Source organism: Amblyomma americanum, chromosome 4 (genome assembly GCF_052857255.1).
Source record: "Amblyomma americanum isolate KBUSLIRL-KWMA chromosome 4, ASM5285725v1, whole genome shotgun sequence".
NCBI classification, from domain to species: Eukaryota; Metazoa; Arthropoda; class Arachnida; order Ixodida; family Ixodidae; genus Amblyomma; species Amblyomma americanum.
Genome location: NC_135500.1, coordinates 54,366,815 through 54,389,731, shown reverse-complemented (window position 1 = coordinate 54,389,731; position 22,917 = coordinate 54,366,815). Strand labels below are relative to the sequence as shown.

Below are 22,917 nucleotides of genomic sequence, written 5' to 3'. Positions count from 1 at the left end.
TGACAGTGAAAAAAAGGTGCTCTAACAGTCGATTAAATACGGTAAGCTCACGTATCAAGAACATGAAATGACGTCCTCTCGAGAAAAGCTGCTTATGCTCTAAATATTGCTTGAGCTAAATGCATATTGGAGAATATCCATTGTTCCTTCTAATGCCAAGTGCGATGTCCGCCTAAAAATGTACCTGTGCATTCGCGGAGTGCCTGGGCCGGCGCCAACGTCCTGACGTAGGTTGCGAATGTTGCCATCTCCTGTTCAAGCCGAGCAACCACCATGTACTCGTTGGCCGGTTCCAGACCCGTGAGGAACACTGGATGTTCAAAGCCGTCGCCACCATTTCCGGCCCTGAAGCTTCGCACAGAGCGATTGCCAGCGGTAGCGTCATATAGTTGCACATGAAGACGAGGCAGAGGTTCTCCAGGAACTTCCCTTCCAGTGTGCCCTCGACGGCGTGACGTGCACTTCAGGGAGAAAGACGTGTCCGTGTAGTTGCCAACAATGCAGTCTAGGCTGGAGAAGCGCTCGTCTGCAATTTTGTAGAGAGAAAGACGAAGGGAGGGATGGTTGGGAGAAAACTGAATGCTAGTAGCGACCGATAGCTACGTGTGACGGCGCGCTCTACAGAGTGGATTGCCGTGGTTTCGATACGACCGCCTCCGTTCCCAGGTCCGACATCGCCACCACTTGTACGGAAGCCCTCTGTTAAAGCAGCGTTCACTTTCGACATTGGATATCAGCAGACTGAAGAAGTTGGCGCAGAAAAAACGAGGAAAAGCGTAGACTGACAAAGACGAGCGCTACCCCAAACCGAAGATTTATTCTAGACATTTGCTCGAATAAAAGGAAAACCAACCAGAACGAAACAAAAAAACGTCATGAACATCACATGTTACCCCGTGAATCGCAATGATTTGTTCAAGAACAGATACTCCCTATCAGAGATTACTGTAGATGTTATCTCTGATAGGTAGTATCTGTTCTTGAACAAATCTTGAACAGTAACCCCAAGCACCAAACACAGAAATTCAAGACCCTACTACACACAGCCAGCACCCAAGCCAAAGACAACACGTTGCTGATCGGAGGGGACTTCAACGCCGCCCATCGAGCGTGGGGTTACGTGAAGGATACGGCCAAGGGACGGGACCTATTACAAGATATCCTGGACCACAACTGTGCCCTGATCACGGACCCCGCTCATCCCACCCGCATCGGCAACTCCGTAGCACGAGACACCACACCAGACCTTACGTTCATCAAGAACGACCACACGGGCAAAGTAACGTGGCACAACACCGGCGTCGACCTGGGCAGCGACCACTACATCCTCGAAATTACGATACCGAACCAATTCCGGGGCAACACCATTATGCACAAGTGGACGGACTGGGACGGCTTCCGTAAGGGACGTCCCACCACAGCACAAGACATCACAGACATCGAAACCTGGACGGAAGAGCTTTGCGATGCTGTGCACTCGGCCACCAAAACCATCGAAACGGACGAGGACGTCATCGCCATGGATAGCCGCCTGGCCCATCTGTTCGAGGCCAAACGTTCGATACAGGCGCGCTGGAAGCGGCAACGGTGGAATCGCAAATTGAGAAAGAAGGTAGCCGACTTAAACAGGGCCATTGAACACTGAGTAAAGCAGAAATTTGGGCAAGTTGGTACGTATCCATTGAACACCACTGCAAGGTCCTGTGCCGTCAGCAATGGAACGAAATCTGCAACCGAGCTGACAGGCAACTGCATCGCGGTTGCACCTGGAATCTATTTCGGCACCTCCTAAACGAAACCAAGACCAAGTCACACCAGCGCGACCGCCTCGCCCGCCTCCTGCACACCACCACACAACAACAAGGAAAAGACGCCGTTATCAAGAGCCTGGAAGCCAAGTATCTGCCGGACACGCCAACGGAAATCCACCCGCCGTACGGGGGGCTGCCCAACGCGTGGCTCGACCGAGACATTACCGTGTCAGAGGTACGAGTAGCGCTGCACGAGCTCAACACCCGCTCAGCAGCCGGCCCCGATCTCGTTACCAACAAGATGCTACGAAACCTCGACAATGCATCGATCGAGGCACTAACCCGTTACTTCAACGAATGCTGGCGTTCGGGAAAGCTCCCCGGACAGTGGAAAACGGCAAGAACAATCCTGATCCCGAAACCGGGCAAACCACCGGACATCGGCAACCTGCGTCCCATCTCGCTTACATCCTGCGTGGGCAAGGTGCTGGAGCACGTGGTGGCCAACCGGTGGCAGGAATACCTGGAGAAGGAAGGCCTCTATCCGGACACGATGATCGGCTTCCGACACAGACTCAGCACACAAGACGCCATGCTACAACTAAAACAAGAAATCATCGACAACAAGACACAAGACAGCAAAGTAATTCTGGGGCTCGATCTACAAAGCGCATTCGACAAAGTCAAACACTCAGCCATATTAGCACAAGTATCACGACTCAACATGGGGGTAACGAGCTACAATTACATCCGAGACTTCTTGACCAACCGCACGGTGGAACTGCACGCCGGAGACCTCAGACTCCCCGAAAGCAAGCTCGGTAGCACGGGTACCCCGCAGAGTTCGGTCATCTCGCCGTTGCTCTTCAACCTCGTTATGATCGGGGTAGCGAGGGCAGTAGCGGGGACCGGCGTCCGGCATACGATCTACGCCGACGACATTACCCTGTGGGCGGCCGGCGGCACCGACGCCAGCATCGAGCAACAGCTACAAGCCGCGGTTACCGCCATCGAGCAGCACCTTGACGGCACCGGCCTAGTGTGCTCGCCCGCCAAATCCGAGCTGTTCGTCCTCACACCATTACGACCGGGACGGAAACGCGCTCCCCCTCGGGAGTGCGATCACATCAAGATCATGACCGCATCGGGGCAACGCATCCCCGAAGTTCCCAAGATCAGAGTCCTGGGCCTGCTGCTAAACAAGAGCGGCCGCAACGACGAGACCATCAACAAACTTACCACCAAGGCAATGGACGCCATCCGGCTCATACACCGAGTCTCGACACGACGGGCGGGCATGCGTGAAGACAGTCTCGTGCGCCTCGTCCAGTCGTTCGTGATCAGTCACATTGCCTACGTTGCGGCCTACCTCAACTGGCAGGTCACTGACAGGAACAAGATCAACACGCTGATCAGACGGGCTTACAAGACGGCGCTGGGCTTAACGGAGACCACGAGTACGGCTCGGCTCCTGCAGCTCGGCGTCCATAACACCCTAGAAGAAATAGCCGAGGCGCAGCTCACCGCGCAAATGGAGCGCCTCTCTACCACCAAGACGGGGCGCAGTATACTGACATCCCTGGGTTACAACCCCCGAACCCCCAGCCGGCAACCATGCGAGATCAGCGAGGAGGCGCGGGCTCACATCCATGTGGACCCCATCCCGAAGAACGTGCACCCCGAATACAACCAAGAACGGCGGCAGGCACGGGCCCAGGCCCTCATCGAGAAACACGCCCAAGACCCGCACGCCCGGTACGTGGACGCAGCGGAATACAAACGAGAAGGCTTCGCGGCAGTGGTCGTTGCGGCGGCTACCGGCACCACGACAACGGCAGCGAGCGTGCGGTGCACGGACGCCACAGACGCCGAGGAGGTTGCCATCGCTCTGGCGATCTCCGAGGCCGAGTGTCACACCGTGCTCAGTGACTCGAGGAACGCCGTGCGCAACTTTGCCAAGGGGCGAGTGAGCGCGCCGGCGGCCGCCATCATCGGCAAGCTCCAGCCCCAAGACCGCCGCAGCACCATCCGTATCAAGTGGTTCCCGGCGCACACGGGCGAGTTTGCATCCTCGCCGAACCACAACGAGACGGCCCATTCGGCGGCGCGAGCGCTTACCCTCCGCGCCCCCGAGAGTGACCGTTCCGTGTGGTGGTTCGAAACCAAGGACCGCGTAACCAGTTATGGCGAAGTTACCATGTGTTACCGCCTAGCTCGACGGACAATGCCGCCTCCCCACCCGGCACTCAGTCGGGAGGAGGCCGTCATCCTAAGACAGATACAGACCGGGTCACTCCTCTCCCCGGCAGTGCTACACGTACTTCACCCAGAACTCTATCCGAGCGATGTGTGCAATGTTTGTGCAGCTGGTCCGGCGGACCAATGGCACATCATGTGGGACTGTGCCAGGTTCCCGACCGAGGCTACCTCTAGGATATACCCGCCCGAACTTCAAAGTGCAGTGCAGTCTGCAGACAAGGACATTCAACTATGGGCCGTCCAGCAGGCCCGGGGTGCGCTCGAAAAGCACAAGCCTCACGACCCACCACAAACGGGCCGAACGGGGGTAGTGCAGAGGAGGGCATAACCCCGGGTCGACGATTGGCCAACGTCACGACGCGTCAAACCGTCGGTTGCCGGCATTTTCAATAAAGTTTTTTTCCTCCTCCTCCTCCTCCCTATCAGAGAAGCGGACGGAAGTCTAACTAAGGCACCTACCTCCGCTGATGCGCTGAGCGAGCGATGGAAAGGGAGTATCTGTTCTTGACAAAATCATTGGGATTCACGGAGTACCATTGATGTTCATGACATTATTGTTTTGTTCTTGTTAGCTTTTCTTTTATTCGAGCATATGTCTGGAATTAACCTTCAGTTGTGAATAGCGCTTGTCTTTGTTTGTTTCGCTTGTCCTCGTTTTTTCCGCGCAAACTTCTTCAGTATGCATATCAACCAACAAGCCCAACTTTCTGCTCTCCTAAGGATATCAGCAGGCAGCGTTATACAAAAAAGAGACTAAAATCTCTTCACGAATTCTGTTTTTTTTTCTCACGTAATTGCTCGCTGCAGGGCAGCTCCTTTGACTTGGGCAGCGGAACGGCAGATTTCCGGGTACTAATCTCGGGTTAGGGGATACCGAGATTTAGAGGGTCTACTTTCTGTGCAGGCTATCATATGGATGATGGCATCTGGGCGAGTATGAACCCGAACCGTGATTCCCTGAGACAGTACGCCTACAATGCGGCTGAAGTCTATGGCATATAATAGTAATAATCATCACGCCAGATACCTTCCCCAAATTGGAAAGGCCTCTCCTGCTGATCTGTAATTGCCCGTTTTCCAAATTTCCTCCGCCCACCTGGCTGTCCGTCGTCTGCTATGTTTGCGACCTCTTGAATCAACAAGATTATATTAAAGAGCCACCTGTTATCCACTATCCACATTGCACCCTCTGCCTGATTACGATTCCTCATTAGTCCTCAGCGGAAATACTAGCGTGTGTTCTCTAACCTATTCTACGAGTTGTAGTTCTACGAGCGGTAGTCCGGTATACCGTTGCTCATATCGATTTCATTTTGAATTGCTCGCTGGCTTTCCCTCAAAAGGACTAGAATAGGCATTTCATGCTCATCTGCTACCCATCAAGCAAATGTGGGGAATCCTTACGTCTCAGCTGAAAGCGGAAGCGGCAGGGTTCCCGCTGCACGCCCACTGAGTTCCTCGCCCAGCATAACAGCGTCGCGTGGAACAGGTACGTGTCCACGAGCAATTCCAGCCGGTTCGAACCCTCTACTGACGGCAGCACGTGGCCAAGATCATCTCCGTCGGCATGCTCAGCAGGCGCAGCTCCCAGCCGCATGCGACGCCTCTTGCCAGCGCTGCCTTCGGCGATCCAGAAGTAACGCAGGTCCTCATCTGGATCTGCTGTCACGGGACAGGTCACGTTCAAAGGTTCACCTGGTGTCGCAGCCAAGGCCGTGTCGCGTGTTGCGATGCATCGAGGGGCGTCTGCGAAGAGCAGACCATGTGAGCCAAGTACTTAGAACTCCGATGGAATATTTTTTTTTTCAAGGGGTGGGCGCGGTATTTCTGGTACACTGTAATATTGATTTTAACGCCGTGAGGGCAGCTTGGCCAAAGGGCGCCAGCACCAACGTTTTCTTTAATTAAGTGCTCGAGGTGGGGTCAAGAACCCATTTTTCAAAGCAATGGCACCTAAGACAAGCTGGTTTCTACGGCAACAATAAGTGTCTACCCATTGGAAAGCTCCTCGGCCCGCAGCGGCCCTGGAAATATAACACCACACCTATCGCGTAAGGAGCGCATGCCCAAATATCTATTCTACGGATCCGGTACAAGAATAAAGGATAGACGACGTTCGTATACCACGTGAAAATATATAGAATTGCGCAGGTTTTTCAGCGGTTTACTGTACGATTTCAATGTGACTTTCCCATGATGTGTATCATATCAATGAAGTCCGTATGTATTTGGACTTATCAGCAAGCGCTATCCGTATAGCCCGTGTCGATTCCGTGTGCTCTATGTGATCCCTATGTGAGTCCTAAGAAAAGAATACACATTGTGGGAATCGTCAAAGGGAACGTTTCACCAGGGGTTGGATGATGTCACCACGTAATGAACCCAAGGAAATCATACGGAAATAGTGCTTCTCGTAACACAGAAATACGCTCTTAGGAATGCACACCGTATAGTAAGACACTTTTTATGTCCGCACTTCGCGAGACCAATTTTTCGCTTGCACTGCTGAGTAGATATGATGATGAACCATCTGCGTTAATCGACAGTCTACGAATCAGTAAGAATAACACCAATTGAAAGAAGATACGGTCGATAAAACACAGCGCATCTCTGCGCATTCTGTGACAATCTATTTCAGCACCACTTCCAGGCAGCATTGTGCGGATGAGCCTCTAGCACTTTTGTGGCGGGCTAGGTTAAAGAAGGAACTAACGGCCTAATGACTTCAGGTTGAAGATAAGTTTAGGGTAAGTAAACGAATATGCATGGCTGCCCAAGTGCGAAAAGAGACGACTGAAGCAGAATCTCAATCTGTAGAGCACTGCGCATGACATGCCGAGGACATGAGTTAGAATCGCATCGGCGGCTTTTGGTTGTTTCCACTGCTACTTCGTTCAAAATGGCCTCCAATTTAGTATGGTGATGCCGGTAATTACCTCCCTTTGAAACTGAGAGCCACGTGGGGAATCCAGCAAAGGTGCAGAATAACAAAGTATCCATGACGAATTCATTCTTTTGCGAGAGGCCCTCAGCCCAAGAGCGTCGCCTTCATCGCCTTTTAAGAGCCTCGCCTTTTAAGAGCATCGCGTTTCAAGGCATTCCGGTCTTGAGTTCGGAATAGTTTTGAAGGCATTTTATCACTACCGGATGGCCAATAGACTACTGCATCCAGTAGTGGGGACTGTAAAAACTCTATCGCGAATAGAATGAATGAATTTGGCGTAAAACCGAAATCCCCTTAAAATTTCGATAACTCCGTGCCTGCAGATAGAATGACGAGGTGACAGTAAGGAACAGAACGTGGTGCATTCATTTCGACTATTCTCTTGATACTGCGTGTTGCAGTCGCGATCTTGGAAACTGTTTTGATTCCAAACTAAGGTAATCTTTAGAGACCTCAAATGAAATAGGTCATGAGCCATTCATGAATCACTTCCCGACGTTTTAAGGCGAAAGTCTTTAATGACTCATAGTCGTCCGTCCGTCCCTCAACCGCGAAATTTGTGACACCATAGCTGTCACTACTTAAGAAAAAAAGAAACCTCGGGCCCAGTGGGATACCAGCCACCATCCTCACGTTCCGCAGCCGAGTGTGGTAACGACTACGCTACTTAAACGCATGAGTGACATATAAGCAGCAATACCGCGCTAAATACAAGCTTTCGCCTCACCGCACTTCAGTTCAACAAAGTGCCCACCATCCCCCCCCCCTAAATTTTTCACAGTCTGTGCCCAGATCCCGCGCTCGCTAAGCGTTCTGTACCGGAATGAGGTGTGAAAGAGAAGGGAATCGATTGACAGATATCTTAAGAATTTTTCGATCAGGCAAGTTATGCAAACTGGATTAGTCTGGAATCAGTAGAGTCTTCAAAACGGCGATCATTAACAAGCAGCGTAAAGTGTATATAAAAACATGTAATTCGGACATTTCGGATAATATATCGCATAACCGTGAGCGCTATCAAGTTACCTGGTGTCCGTTAAGCCGAACATACACGCATTCAAGGCAGCATCCAAGTGATGTTAACATTTATTTTCTATAAAGATGTAATGAACAAAAAGAATCACCAGGTATGATTAGAACTGACGACATAAGCACTTTTTCTTGGAATTCTATTGGAACTTACGTCTCACACGGAGCTCCAGCGGCGCGCTCTCCGTCGTCTCTCCGTCCGCGCTGGTGGCCCGGCACGTGTAGCGGCCGGAGTGAGTGACGTTCACCCCTCGGATGACTAGGTAGCGTGAGGTGACTAACTCCTCACCCGAGTCACCCGTGAGTCCCTTCACCGGGTGTCCACCGCTGCGCCAGGAGACCTCGGTGACCTTGGAGGCGGCCAGTATCGAGCACTCCATGTACACGTCAGCCCCTTCGGTGATGTCGCTGGCGTTGAGACCCGCACCCAGCCGTACGCTCACCTCCGTCTTGTCTGCGCGGCAGTGCAGTGCATCGTTTTATGACGAAAGCCTTTAATCGCTCATACTCGCGGCCTTGGATCTGTCCGGCGTCCAGCAACTAGATCCAGCAACTAGATTAGAAAAAAAACCGTTCCGCAGCAGAGCGTGCTAACGACTACGCTACGTCTTTTTTTCTTTAACTACTACGCTACGTCCTGCCAACGCATATGTCATCATCATCATCATCATCATCATCATCAGCCTTACTACACCCACTGCAGGGCAAAGGCCTCTCCCATGTCTCCAATTAACCCTATCCTTTGCCAGCTGCATCCACCCTTTGCCTGCAAACTTCTTAATCTCATCCGCGCACCTAACCTTCTGCCGCCCCCTGCTACGCTTACTTTCTCTTGGAACCCACTCCGTTACCCTTAAGGACCAGCGGTTATCTTGCCTTCGCATTACATGCCCTGCCCAAGCCTATTTCTTTCTCTTGGTTTCGACTAGGATGTCATTAACCCGTGTTTGTTCCCTCACCCACTCTGCCCGCTTCCGATCTCTTAATGTTACACCTATCATTTTACTTTCCATGGCTCGCTGCGTTGTCCTTAACCTAAGCTGAACTCTTTTCGTTAGCCTCCACGTTTCTGCCCCGTAGGTGAGTACCGGTAAGATTATGCTGTTGTACACTTGTAAACGCATATGTAGTTCTCCTTGTCTAGGACTCTGGGGAGTGTTTGCGGAAAGGCGTTGAATCAGACGGATGCCTCCCAAACGCCCTCCAGTGTCTCTAGCATTTAAGATTCCCAGACAATTGTGTACTTAATTAAAATCTTAACCACACATCAGTCACACAAGTAGCAACATCGCGCTAAAGGCTTTCGCCTCACCGAACTTTAGGCCAACAAAGTTGCCCCCCTGAATTTTTGAAGTGGAAGGTTCATTACGCTAACTCTTCACGATTTCGCGGTGCTTGCGGTTTTTTTGTGTTGAAAACGCTTGGCCTAATTTTTTTTATTCGATTACACAGGGGGTCTGCCCGAATTCCGGGCTTCCAAGTCAATCATGGAACCCAAGCATATGACATATTAACAGCCGGCGCCAATACTTAGCGTAACACGCGAACTTGTGCCGCAGCCGCCAAGACGCGCTCGCGTGTTTCTCTTAACGTCAGTGGTGACTTTACATTAAGTTAGTGAAAAAGAAAAGGTGCATATCTTCTGCAGAGAAAGACGGCAAATAGGCAAATATGCACCATTTCTTAAACATATACCGCAGCTGCGGCGAAGTGGTTGAGCATGCGCCTCGCATGCGGGAGTTGCGGGGCTCGATCCCCAGTGCCGCCGGTACCCACCGGTGATACAATAGGTACAAGCTTTCCCCTGGTGTAGTGGTCGGTTTATTTAGCAGAAATGCTTGGGAAATGGGTCTTTGACCCCACCTTGAGAAGTGGATAATACCTTGTGCAATGGCGCTATTTGGCCACAGATGCCCCTGCGCTATAAAAATCCATTATCATCATCTTAAACTCCTCCTTCAGAAGAGGTATAATACGCAGCCCAAAGCGACAAATCAACTCAGGGCTCTACGAGCAGTTCCCGTTCTCTGTTCTTTTTAATCTAACCTCGTTTGTAGGATTTCAGCTGCGTTTTTTGCGTAATATTTTTTTTCTTGCTAATTAACCTCTGGCGTCGAAAACCAGTGTTGCATGCATCATGAGGAGTACCCGAAGCGTTGTTTTTCATCACTATACTAGGAGAGTGGAGTGTATGCAAGCCCGCATAATTAGATAATTATATAATTATATTAGATAATTAGATAGTCAGATAACTAGAAACTAAATTAGGAAAGCGTCATCAAATATATGAGCAAGTAGTAACTTTGCGGCTGTTTATTCAAAATACGCCTTCAACGTTGCAGTTTGCCGAGCGGTGTATTGAATACACCTCTTGAACGTTATAAAAGCGTTATAGAATTACACTCATCTTTACCAAGAGTTCGTACGAGCATTTATTGTTCGCTTCGCTGCAACCGCGTGGCGCATGACTTTATACATTCAAAAGTAGCGCGTTGACATCATCCGTGAAGTAACAAAGAAAGGAAATGGCCGAGTAGCTAGAGAAGACAATGTGATAGGCATCTAGGCTTAGCGGTGGTGGCTACGCGCTGTTCGCGGATTCCTGATAATGACTGACCTTACCGGAGTTGCAGCTTACGCTCTATCATTTTTGCCTTTAAGCTGTCACTCACGTGAAGTGTCCATTTTGAGAAAGTGGCTCATCACCCCTCCAACCGCAGCGGTGGCCAAGAGGTTGAGCATCCGCCTCGTATGCGGGAGGTGCGGGGTTCGATCCCCAGTGCCGCCGGGTACCCACCGGTGATACAATGGGTACAAGCTTTCATTGGTCTGGTGCTCGGCTTATTTAGGGTGAAATGCTTGGGAAATGGGTCTCTGACCCCACCTTGAGAAGAAGAAAAAATACCTTGTGACATGGCGCTCTTTGGCCATAGCTGCCCTTGCGCCATAAAAATCCATAATCATCATCATCATCATCACCCCAAGGTTCTCGGGCAGCTTGCCGTTAGTAGCACGGCATTCCAACAGCCTCGCGGACTGCACTGTTGGAGGCACGAAGAGCATGCTGGTCGTAACGTTGCCCTGCGTCACGCTGCGGCTGAACGCCGGCTCGACGGGTCCCCCGTTGAGAAACCACGTGATGTTTGCAGCGGGGCGGCTTCCGCTGGCTTCACACTCGAAGCTTCTCGATGCGGACGGTAGCAGGGACTCTTCGACAGAAGCCAAAGCCGCAGCTCCGTTTTGAGCCTGAGCGCCTACCGGCGCTTGATCCGACTCAAACGGTGTAGTCCTTGTTGGTGATGAGAGCAGCCCGGATGCCTCGGTGAATTCCACCGAACGAGATATATTCGCCTTCTGCAGAGGCCAGCTCCATATAGTCACGGCTGTGGGTGCCACTGCGGAGGTAAAGCAGGAGTCGGCCTCACAACTCCCATTGTTTCTGCAAAGATACGCAATCTTGTAAGGAAGATTGCGCGAAAGTAATTACAGTCCTGCTGTTTCATTCCGAAGCAATAGCTTTGGAAAGTAGATGAGTGTTATTCCTGGCTGGTAGAAGTTGAGATACAACTACCCTTTTTCAAATTTAAGTCAAGCCTGTATCTGAGAGTTCGCGGTTTATTTTAATTCAGGAAAGGCTACCTAGCTTCACAGGTGCGGAAAGAATTAAACGGAGCACATTCCGGACTTCCAATCCGAATCACTTCTTGCCCGCTGAAAATCACGAATTTTGGCATGCGTATGCCTGCACTTACAACTGGTGTAATTTCTTAAGTACACGGAATATTTCTTGATTTGTTCTTTGGAGGAGCGAATAGAAAATACAAGTTTTACAGGAAAGGCAGGCAAGTATATGTACTGTTTCTAATCCTTTATTTCTCCGTATTTTTAGGAATTAAAGGAGAAAAGTGGAGGTTTACAGCAAGAGTACTCACTTAAAATTTCTGAAGCGACAAACAACTTGACGAGGAAAGAACACGAATTTCAAAACTCTTTATAGGCCGGTGAGAATAGCACTTTAGTTCACGCCGATTTCACGTGCAAGAGCAAGAGTGATAAAAATAGCACATTTCCTGTTCAGCTGCTTCGCATGCAGAGTAAATGAGGAGTCATTGTTTACTCCCAAGCTGCTTTGTGTCAACAAAGTGCCACTTTGGCTCGCGGGCAAAGAATATTTATATATTTACACATCATTACAAAATGTTGCTTTTCCTTCTAATCTCTTGTGACGAGTATTAACCCCTTTGGCTTTTCTAAATTAGTGGAGAGGACACACGTGCTGGATAATAAAGTAAAAGCCAGTAAGACGTCGAAAAATTATGTATGAAAATATTACACAGGCGACCTAGCATATGGGGATGTACAATGTGCCACAATATATCACGAGGTCGCACGAACTGCTCCAGTTGCCATCCGGTCGCTTGTATATTATTTTTATTTTTCTGGAGTTTCAGGAAACATTCTATTTTCACTGTGCAATGGCTTAGACTGCGTGAGTTCCTGTAATTGTTTGCATCTTGAACCTTCGAGCGTTTTCTGTTCCCCCTTCCTCTTTCCCGTTGTTTTCGCTACAATTTTTGTGTTTCGAGTGGCGTCGTTTGATATCTCAATTCCGTCTCCCCTCTTCCTAAAATATCTCCTCTCTCGTTTCTGCGCCCGAAGGAGTTGTGCCTTTCCTGGTGGCAGCTATCTGCCTTTTAAGGCGAAAGCATTTAATAGCTCATGCTCCCGGTCGAGATCCTGTCCGTCCATTACATCGCCAACCGGAAGTCACTACAACGGAAGTGACGTCATACCAACACTTTGACCTTGGCTGATTTGCACCAAAATCGATGTCCAGCCTAATTCGACTACGACGAACACTATGATGACCCCCAAATTTGGCCCGGGTCACCTACAAATTGGCCCACCCACCCTCGAAATTTGACCTTAGCCGAAGGCTTTCGCCTCGCGCACTTCAGATCTCCAAAGTTCCCCCTGAATTTTTTCATCTCAGTTTTTATTTCGTGTGTTTGTGTTCACGTTTCGAAACTGTATACGAACAAACTTTCTGTCCGAAAGATAAAGCTGTAGCACTGAATGATCTACGAAGTCAGGTCATACTTGGCTACAGAAGAAAATAGCCGAAGAGAAGAATATCCTGTACGATAACTGTGTTTGCTGTGCCCGAGATAAGAAGCCGCTCTAATATTAGGGGTGTAAAGGTGGCCAGCCGGTCTGGCAGAGCGCAGCAGAGCAGCGAGACCATGCTGAAAAGAAAACTTGACACCACTTACTCCCGCCATTCAGAATTCAGTTTACACGTCCTGTTTTTCTGTCGGCTTTCTAAATCAATATACGGCTGGATGCAGCTTTCCTATGCTATTAAGAGCAGTCTTCGTGTGCATGGCGGGACAGGTTTGGTATCTAACCTAATATAACGGTTGCAACTGGAGTCTGGAAAAAGACATATCCACACTCTGGAAAATTATGCGCGTACCAGTTGTTACAAAGCTCCTTGTGGCCAGTGGCCTCTATTAACATTTGTTTGCCTAGATTGAGTGAAAGCAGAGAAAAAACACTCCGCTTCCATTCATGTTCGAGTCTTCAAAAAGCCTTTAAAAATCCTTCATTTTCGACTAGTAAACGGTTTGTAGAGCTGCGATCTAACATAATTTCCACCAAGTATCACGAAGGCAGGAATACTTACTCGCTCTTTGTGCGCACTTGTGATAAACACAGCACACGTTTTTGAACTCCTCGCGTACACGTGAATGTGCATAGATCTATAGGTATACTGCGATCCATTTAGTATTGATTTCAGTTACTTTACGTCCACTTACTTTACATTACGCATTAAAACCACCCCTCTGTGCTTTTTTTTTCGTAATCATGTTTTTGTGCTCGCGCAGGAGCGTGCAGATCTCGTTACGTAGCCAACCGCGTAAATAGGCTGGAGCCATCGGCGCTTGAGTGCACGCTGGGTTTAGCGCTGGTATGAAAGTGCCATGCTCTATGTCGCACAGTAGCCTGTCATTCCACGCTGCATGACTCCCACGTGCCTGACGAAATAAACCGCTTCCAAATTTTTTACGCTGGCCGTTATGATGTCTCTCACAAGTAGCGATTATTTTCGCTTTGATGAATGGCCTTGGAAACGAAAATGCTAGAGGTAATGTTTAGAAGAGAGCAGAGTGAGTGAGCGAACAAAACGAGTTTATGACATTGTATTTGAAACCAAGATTAAGAAACTACCTTGGACCGGTCAGTCATATAATTCGAAGGCAAGATAACTGATAATCTCTTAAGCTAAGGTAGTGGATCCCAAGATAGGGCAACCGCAACGGGGGGAGTCAGAAAGTGACGCTTACGGATAAGGTTAGAAGTTTGCGGGGTTGAGGTTACCGCAGCTGGCACAGGCCAGAGGTGATTGCACGTATATAGGACAGAGGTTGATGATTGACAGCCTTGATGAAATCTCCTGAGGCCTCCGCGCATCATTTTGGGCCTTGCGTTTAGGCACTGCGCAGTGGTAGTGAAATTTCGGTGGAGGCTGAGCAACCTCCTTGATTCCATATTCATTAGAAGCCGTGCACTGCGGTGTACCTCAGCATTCATACAGTTGAATTATTCGCAATACTTTTGCTCGGCTCGGCTGCTCACGTTTCTGCTTTTGCAGCTTTCTTCTACTAATCCTACAAGCACGAGTATAGCTATGGTTCCCACTTCTTCAATTTTTGATTTAGCTCCTAAATCAACTGCAATTCAAGAAAACAACACTGTCGATTAGTTTGCACATGATGTTTGCAGTAACAGCGACTGCTGTGGGAGCTGCAGTTATCGTCACGTTAAGCCATCACCTAAAAGGGCAGTAATGCTAAGACTGAAAGTGTTGGAGCTCGAGCCGACTGGTCACCTGGTTTGGGCACCGTAACAATGGCAGTACAAGCACCACATCTTTTGAAGAGAATACTGGGTTCGCACTTAAGAACACACTTCGTTTTACTTCTGCTTCTCTCGTGAAAATATCTCAAGAAAATTATGTGGCCAGAGAAATACATAGAACAAAAAGAAACGAAAAAGATCTAACTAAAATTTTTGCGTAATCCTGGACAATGTAGTAAAATGTGGCCTTCCACGTGTACGGTATTTTAACGCGCATGCGGTCAAATAAGCTACCAAGGACAAGTGCGGGAATGCGCAAAATCTTTGGGCACTCTTACGAAACATATCGACGAGCACTGTCACCGATGCCGGAATAGAGACGTCATTGGTTGCTGTGCAGGTCAGGTTCGAGTGGAGGTGGCCGCGACGCAGTGGTCCCAAAGTGACGAGGCTCTTCCAGCCGCCCCGATATGTCGCCACTGTCTCGTGTGCCGTTCTGAGTTTCACGCCGACGTGGTACCATGTCAGCGTCAGGTCGTGGTCGCCTGGAAAGACGGTGCAGGCATACCCGACATTAAGACTACATGAGTAGAGAAGCCGAGCTCAGAAGGCACGAGTATTTACGAAACTGTTACGTCATTGCCGACATGGATTGACGGGAGCCTAAAGTTGGTATGCAGACGTAGTACGGATGTTTACTTTTTCAAATTACTGTAGGGATGAAAATAAACACTAGCTTGCGCATCAACAAGAGTTTACTTAAAGTAATTGGTTAAATCCACGACCTACTCCTCAACATAATCGTCCTGCCGGTTGAGGCTCTCCCTCCTAGCCTTTGTGTGGAGTCCCACCACGATAGTGTCTTGAAGTTTCCTGTTTTAGGTGAAAAGCCACCATTCCAACCCCCTCTTCATAGTCAGAAAGAAAGACTCTCGTGAAATTCGCGAGAGAAAGCACCCCGGTAGCCGAGCATTGCAAAAACGCAGACCATAGAATCAACTTAGAGGGAACCACCACACTTGGGACCGATACTAATCACCCATAAAGACATCTGTACTTGTTCCCGATGGGTCGCTTGATGAGGAAAACTGTGCCTTGGAAAGAAATTTAGAATATTCTGGACGTATATTTTGTGGTGGCAGAACTGTTGTTGAATGAAAATATTCCGCTTCCTACAGCGCCAGATATTGCGGCACCGTGGCCGAAAACAACTACAGGAGTGTCTTAGGGGGATACGCGTGATATTTATAGATGTGTTGCAGTAAGTCAAGAGAGAGACTGGAGGAAATATAGGCGCGATGATTTAACAATATACTTTTTGACTAGTTGCCACTCAGATAACTTACATGTCTCCACTTCACAGGTTAGCCTTGCTGTGTCTCCTTCAGCAAAAGGGCCAGCCGCAGTCAGCAGTATGGCGCCGTCAGCGTTCTTGATGACAGGAGGGCATGCTTGCGCTGTTGATGAATGAAAGGCAGTTGAACGCATCCATGCTGCTGCAGGAAGTAAGGCATAGTGGAACGAATGCTACCGCGTGAAAACCATGACGGCTGTTTCAAATCCATTCATTTTATTGCCGTTAGCCGAGGCCTTTTCCTCTCACACATGTAAAAATCTGCCATTTTCATTATTTTTGTAAAGGTTCTAGGACCTGAAGTTCATTTATGCATACTGAAATGATTACCGCCGTATAGGATTGTGCGAGCTTGAAATACTGTTACAAAAATGTTTGTAGAGAATTACGAGCTTTTATTTGTACTTCCTAAATAATGGCCCCACTACGACGGACGTGTGCCAGACCACACAGTCGCAGGTGTTATTTAGAATGGTGGGGGTGGAAACATTTATCTCCAATATTACCGAGGTTGGATGTGACGTGCTTATCCTTCAGAATGGAAAGAGCCCCATGGGGACTGACGTAAGACGTATCACTTTCCTCTTACCGATATTTAACCGAATGCGCATGGTATCCCCGTGACGGCCTAGTTTTAGCATCCGTATCGTACGCGGGAGGTTCGGCGCCCGATACGCGGGGGTGCTAGCTGCTCACTTGTTTTGAAACAAGCATAAGCCTTCCATTGGTGTTACGTTTGACCAAGCTTGGGAGGAATATTCGGGAAAAGTAGGTCTTTCACCGCACCTTGTGAAGGCAAAATACACGTTAGTCATGGTGTTTTTTCGCTAAGCTGTCTTTGCGCTATTAAACTCGCAGCGTCATTATCAAAGTCGGATTAGCGCGGATATGTAATTTTCGAGCTCTATTCGTTTTTACACAGCCAGACGTACACGCTGTAGAGGGACGACCGAAAGCTACTATGGTCAGAGTAACAAAGTGCTCAGTAAAGTAGTAATAGTAAAACAGTAGGAGCACAACAAAACAAACTTCACCTCTATTAAAAAGATCGACGTTAAGTGGATCACGGTTCCGACATTTGCCTGAACTGATCTGCTATGTTAGGGAATCTCGGAGCCGAGTTACACTTGCGTGGAAGCATGCGAAGTTTGCATGGGTTGCAGAAAATTATCAAGCATGCCTCTTTACGGCTGGAGTTCGGTGCCGCAACTCTGTAAACTGCCGCGTTGCTAACACTTTACTTAAAGAAACGAGGTCCCGCCGCGGTGGCTCAGTGGTTAGGGCGCTCGACTACTGATCCGGAGTTCCCGGGTTCGAACCCGACCGCGGCGGCTGCGTTTTTATGGAGGAAAAACGCTAAGGCGCCCGTGTGCTGTGCGATGTCAGTGCACGTTAAAGATCCCCAGGTGGTCGAAATTATTCCGGAGCCCTCCACTACGGCACCTCTTCTTCCTTTCTTCTTTCACTCCCTCCTTTATCCCTTCCCTTACGGCGCGGTTCAGGTGTCCAACGATACATGAGACAGATACTGCGTCATTTCCTTTCCCCCCAAAACCAATTATTATTATTATTATTATTATTAAACGAGGTGTTTGTAAATAAAGCCAACGTTCATTGGCAGCATTTTTTTCTCATCCCAGGCCTGGGCTAAAAGACAGGTGAGACGCACCTAAAAAATGTATCGGGCTTAATGAATTAGGCAACAGCCGATCTGTGCATCACTTTCGACGTGCTGAGCGGCTTGCAGACACAGATTAACCGAATCCGGTCGCGTTAAGTTAGGTTAGATCCCCGCCGCCCTCTCCCTAAATACTGTTCCTTTAGCGGAGGAAAAAGAGCAGTGGCAGGCACGGAGACATTTTGGACAGAACGTCGATCTCTGGATTATGGTTTAAAAAAATGGCGGTGGTTTAGCTCTGGTTAAACCTGGAGTGAGGCGATAGCTACAGCTGGCTGTGTGGAACTCGCTCAGTTGAATTGCAAAGTCAGTCTTTCGCCGCTGCGTTTCGCTAGGCGTTCCTCCTTTTATCTTCTTCCTCCTTGACACGGCGCATGGCGCATGCGCACAGCTGTTGCAGCTCGGTTTCGCCGGCACGCCGCGCTGCCGGCAGCAGCAGTTGCTCCGCACCACGTGACCAACCGTGGCTGATCATGTGACCAACCACGTGACCAGTCAAGTCTCGAAATGCTACCGTAATGTAAAAACGCGCCTCTTTCTGCATTCTCCCCGCCACCAAAGAGACTGTTCCAACTGCGCAGGCCACGTTTGCTGGGATAGTGTTCTCTGATGCAGATTCGGCTCAGAGCGAAACACAAGAATCCCGTCGAATAACTTTCGCTGTAGTAGCGTTTTCTTCAGTGAGGCATATTACGGAACGGTATAAAATTGCGTGCTATTGCGTCACCGCCGCGCTAGGATATTTTATGGTTTGCTGAGCACATGATTACATCCCTACTAATGCATCTCGCTTGACCTGCAAGTGATTCGTACGCGTTCTGCGCCCACCTCCCCAGTACTGATATTTTCATGCACGCGTTTCTTATCGCCTCATGGCGCTCATTATCCCCAAGGTGTGCTGCTTTCAATTATGAAAATAGCCAGGAGGAGAGCAAAGGGATGTAATTAATTCTGATTGGAAAAGCTTAACTCAGAATCAAAAACAGCAAATTGTAAAAATATCCAATGCTTTCAATACTTTTCGCGGGCCACGACATGATGAAAATTTCTTCAAGAAAGGATGTCAGGTGTTTCAATAAAATAAAAAAGGACGCTTCATTAACTGAGGTTCGAATACACCGAATGAAAGATGGGTTACCAATGTTTTTACTGACCTTTCTTCCCCGCTTTAAGCTTTAAAAACTCTGCATTTTCACAGGACACTGCATTTTTGTAGCAGGAAAGAAGTGTCCCATGCACCTCGTGTTCTTTTTTCGCTGCCTTTGAATGTCAACTCGCATGCTATTTATTTTATAGATCCTGGATGCGAAGTGCTCCGCTTCACAAGCGCTGCTTTTGTCCTAGTTTAAAGCTTTTTCGTTTCCTGCCTTACCATTCAGTTACAGGAAGTTTCAAGCTTATACAAGGTCGCACCGATACTACACAAACCTGCCTGTAAGCTTTGTATCTCTTTTTCTCCAAGCTCAATTCTCCCTTGCCACTAATCACTTTTGGCATGGACAAACGTTTTTTGTGTTGTGCGTGCGTGTGCGTTATTTTACCACCCTTTTTAAACACACACTCCTTTATTTAGCTCCTGTAAGCATAGACCTCAACAAATTTTTCGATTTTTTTTTCTAAAATTTATAAATCAACAGTAACAGACCAGTGTCAGAAAGAAGGATCTCCCTTTTGATTTACGCTGTTTTAACGCATGTAGTGTGGCACTCCATCTTTTTTCAGAATATTCGGATACGATTCCCATTTAGGTGAGTAACTGAGGAAGACATGGACAAATGTGGACAGCGAACGACGATGATATTGGTGTTTCCGCACAGCAGATAATTTTTGTCGCACAACTGCGCGATGTTGGACAAATGAGTGAGTGTTTAGTAATGCACACAGCTGACAAGCAGAAATACAATGTGACATTCTCATTTATTTCTGCTGGCTGAAGCTTGTAATAGAGTAGTAGCAAGCATTTCGAAAGATACAGCCTTTAGAGGTTATGTTCGTATCAGCGAGTATCGATGTACAGGAATCCCGATTATGTTGTTCCCGCTGAAGACTCCGCACCACACGACTTTCCTTTTATGATGTTCCCAGCTTCCGGATAAATAATTGCTGGAGTAAATCAAGTGCGAGAGTCTTTCGGCCCAGCCACAGCGCCTTTCGTTCCGCCTTTCCGCAGCTGCAATCCCAGAAGCCATAAATTCTCCTTTGACAGTTCCGATTAGGATCTTGCAGTCACTGGCAGCTAAGGAACGCGCCAGTAAAACCTTGCAGCACTGGGAACGTTTGGCTTCATGTTATTAATTAACGCTGGCTTTACCGATGTGTTTTTTGAAGAGTAGGACGCATGAATAGTGATCCCATCCCACACCTTGTCGTCAGCGCTGCATAGTGTGCCGAAGCCGGCATTCATAAGCCGTTCTGAAATATGATCACTTTCGCAAGAATAAACGTGCCGATGCCTTCAGTCTGGCTTCCATACTGCTGCACGGTTTCACTGAAGTTGACAGGATATAGAGTGGGCGCTTGGAGCCCCCAGACAGTGCGCTAGTAAACTTACGTGGCACATTATTTATCTTCCGGCTTCTAGGCTTGCGTAGCTAAAAAAACTGATTCACTTAACAACACTTCGTGCCTGTTAGCTGCGTAGGCTGCATTTGTCACAGAAATTGCCTGAATTTCCTCGGTAGCATAGACGGTCTCAGGGCAGAGTTGCATGTAAAAAAAAAAGATACAGCCTGATGCTGCGGCTGTCCGCGTAGGAGCTCGCGAGTTTCCTTTGGTCGCCTTGTCTGCGTGTTCTGGTTTGTTACTTAACAACAAATGAGAAAGAAAACTTTAGAAACGCATCTTTCCTGCTTGCTTTGACTCACGCTTGGAACAACGAAAACCTGGCAAGGATAATGACTTCCAACAGTGTCTTTAAAAAATTACTTTTTTGTCTTCAAACAGCATTTAGTGCCTAAACCCTATTGTGCGATTACATGGTGGCAGCACCTGCGCGTGCTACCCTTTCAAATAACGTAGTTATGTGCAGATAAAAAGTATACACAGCGTGTTTTATAACCACGCAGTCAGCATTTCTTAATCAATCATAACTGAATTGTAGGCGCTCATTCTTCATGTATTGTCCTCTGGATGTATAAACGTTTTGTGGTCTTCATGCTTTCTACCCGAGCGCGGCATCTGCGTTTCGATGGAGGCGAAACGCAAAAGGCGTCCGTGTGCTGTGCGATGTCAGTGCACGCTAAAGAACCCCAGGTGGACGAAATTATTCCAGAGCTCTCCACTACGGCACTGCTTTCTTTCTCTCTCTCTCTCTCTCTCCTTCTTTCACTCCCATCTTACTCTCCTCCCTCACGATGCGGTTGAGGTGTCTACCCAGAAGTGAGACAGTTACTGCGCCTTTTGTTTACTCAAAAAAAAACTATAGACTGTTTTATATCTGGAATTATCGCGTTCTCTTTCGTAGTGGTGTTTACATGTTATGACTAAATTAGCGTCAGAAACGAAGCGCACCGTTTTCTACTTAATGAACACGTAATATTCCCCAGGGATAGTTTATCATCGCCATCGCTATCACTAAAGTCACCACGAGCACCATTAAGTTAGCTACTTCACTGCGGAAAAAATGTTTCTCTCGACTCTTTCAGCATTCTTTGTTGTGTCTCAGCCGTGGACTGCCTACTTAGCTAATTTCTCTGCTCGTCCTGGTAAACCTTGATTATGTTCCGCTTCTCTTTGCGAAAAGACGCTATCATTTGGTATTTTTCAGTGTAAACATCACTTTACTGCGGGCCTTCCGTTTTCGGGTTTTATTTTTACAGGGAATTCCAGGGGCAGCAATGTAGCGATATTTCTTAAATTTAAATTTGGGTATTCATCGGGTTATCATGTAACAAGTTCCATATTCCTGGTTTTGTCGGGTCACATTTTGCAGCAGATTACAGTGAACTGTAATCGCTCGTTTGATCTTTTTTTTTTTGCGGAGTATCGTGCAAGACAAATTGAAATAGCATGTAGCAGTGAAAAGCTATTACGAAATCCGAAATTTCGTTTTTTTCCCATTTCTAACCGTAATTGCCGCGAATTCATAATCATTTCATGCGTAGCACATCATTGTCAAAGAGGTGCCTTCCTGGTTTAGTTTGTACATTACTAACACATTATTTTGAAAGCCTAGCTTTGCTTTCAAATGCCGAAGAGCCTTGCAGGAGGATGTCGTTAACGTGGGAAGCGCTTAGTACATTGATGTCCGTAAGATGCCTGGTCAATACCCGGGCTCGTTAGAAGGCTTACTTCCTTATAGAAGAGGGGTTTTATGCGATCATTGAAAAATATTTTTGGGGTACAAGAATCTGGTAAAATTTAGGTTTTAGTCAAAAACGAAGGACTCTATGGATATATTGCTTGTTTTTTTTTACATGATTCGCGCTGCTGCTTTTCTGTATCTGAAAATTGCGTTTTTTTTCTGCCTTTTAACTGAACTGGAGCCTCATCAATGCAGCTTGCAGTTGCCGCGAGAGACTGGAGCAACACAAAACTTGGCGCATCGAATAAAATAACGTGCGAGTTTTAACGAAAGTCCCGAATAGGGGGGGGGGGGGGGGGGGGGGGGTAGTTAGATCAATGCCAGTGTGTTTTGTGCTTTCCCGCCAATAATGAGTTAAATTCGGAAGTTTGTCATTGACGCTGAGATGCCCTGTACCTTGAATACTCAACACCGTTGTTGGTCCCCTAGTCCGACCGCTGCCTTTTGGACGACATAGCTATAAGCCAGTATAAATTTATGGCAATGGGGCCGTTGACTCAACCGTAATCGCCACTTAAATGATGATTGCACCGGAACTTAGAGCCGCTTGTATCCCTTCTCTCTTATTTTTTTCTTTTTCATTCTTTGTGCCTCTCTAAAGGGGCTGTCTCCGAGACTTAGGGACGCATTTCTAGAAATGCTTTGAGCTAATTTCCTTCTCATATCCTAATTTTCTTCTCAGATCGATCTTAAACAAGTATGAGCCCCCCCCCCCCCCCCCCCCCCACTGCTCGAGCC

The 22,917-nt window shown here is 48.1% G+C and overlaps 1 protein-coding gene across 1 annotated transcript in view; it reads right to left on the bottom strand.

The window, feature by feature from the left end:
• Nucleotides 1–22,917, bottom strand: part of LOC144129500 (uncharacterized) — a 139,805-nt gene that overhangs the window by 2,237 nt on the left and 114,651 nt on the right. Inside the window, exons 3-7 of the mRNA XM_077663663.1 lie at nt 16,191–16,301; nt 15,183–15,389; nt 8,138–8,437; nt 5,415–5,756; nt 185–526 (exon numbers count right to left, since the gene is read on the bottom strand). Of these exons, the coding sequence (XP_077519789.1) occupies nt 185–526; nt 5,415–5,756; nt 8,138–8,437; nt 15,183–15,389; nt 16,191–16,301 (1,302 nt within the window). The remainder of the gene's footprint in view (nt 1–184; nt 527–5,414; nt 5,757–8,137; nt 8,438–15,182; nt 15,390–16,190; nt 16,302–22,917) is intronic.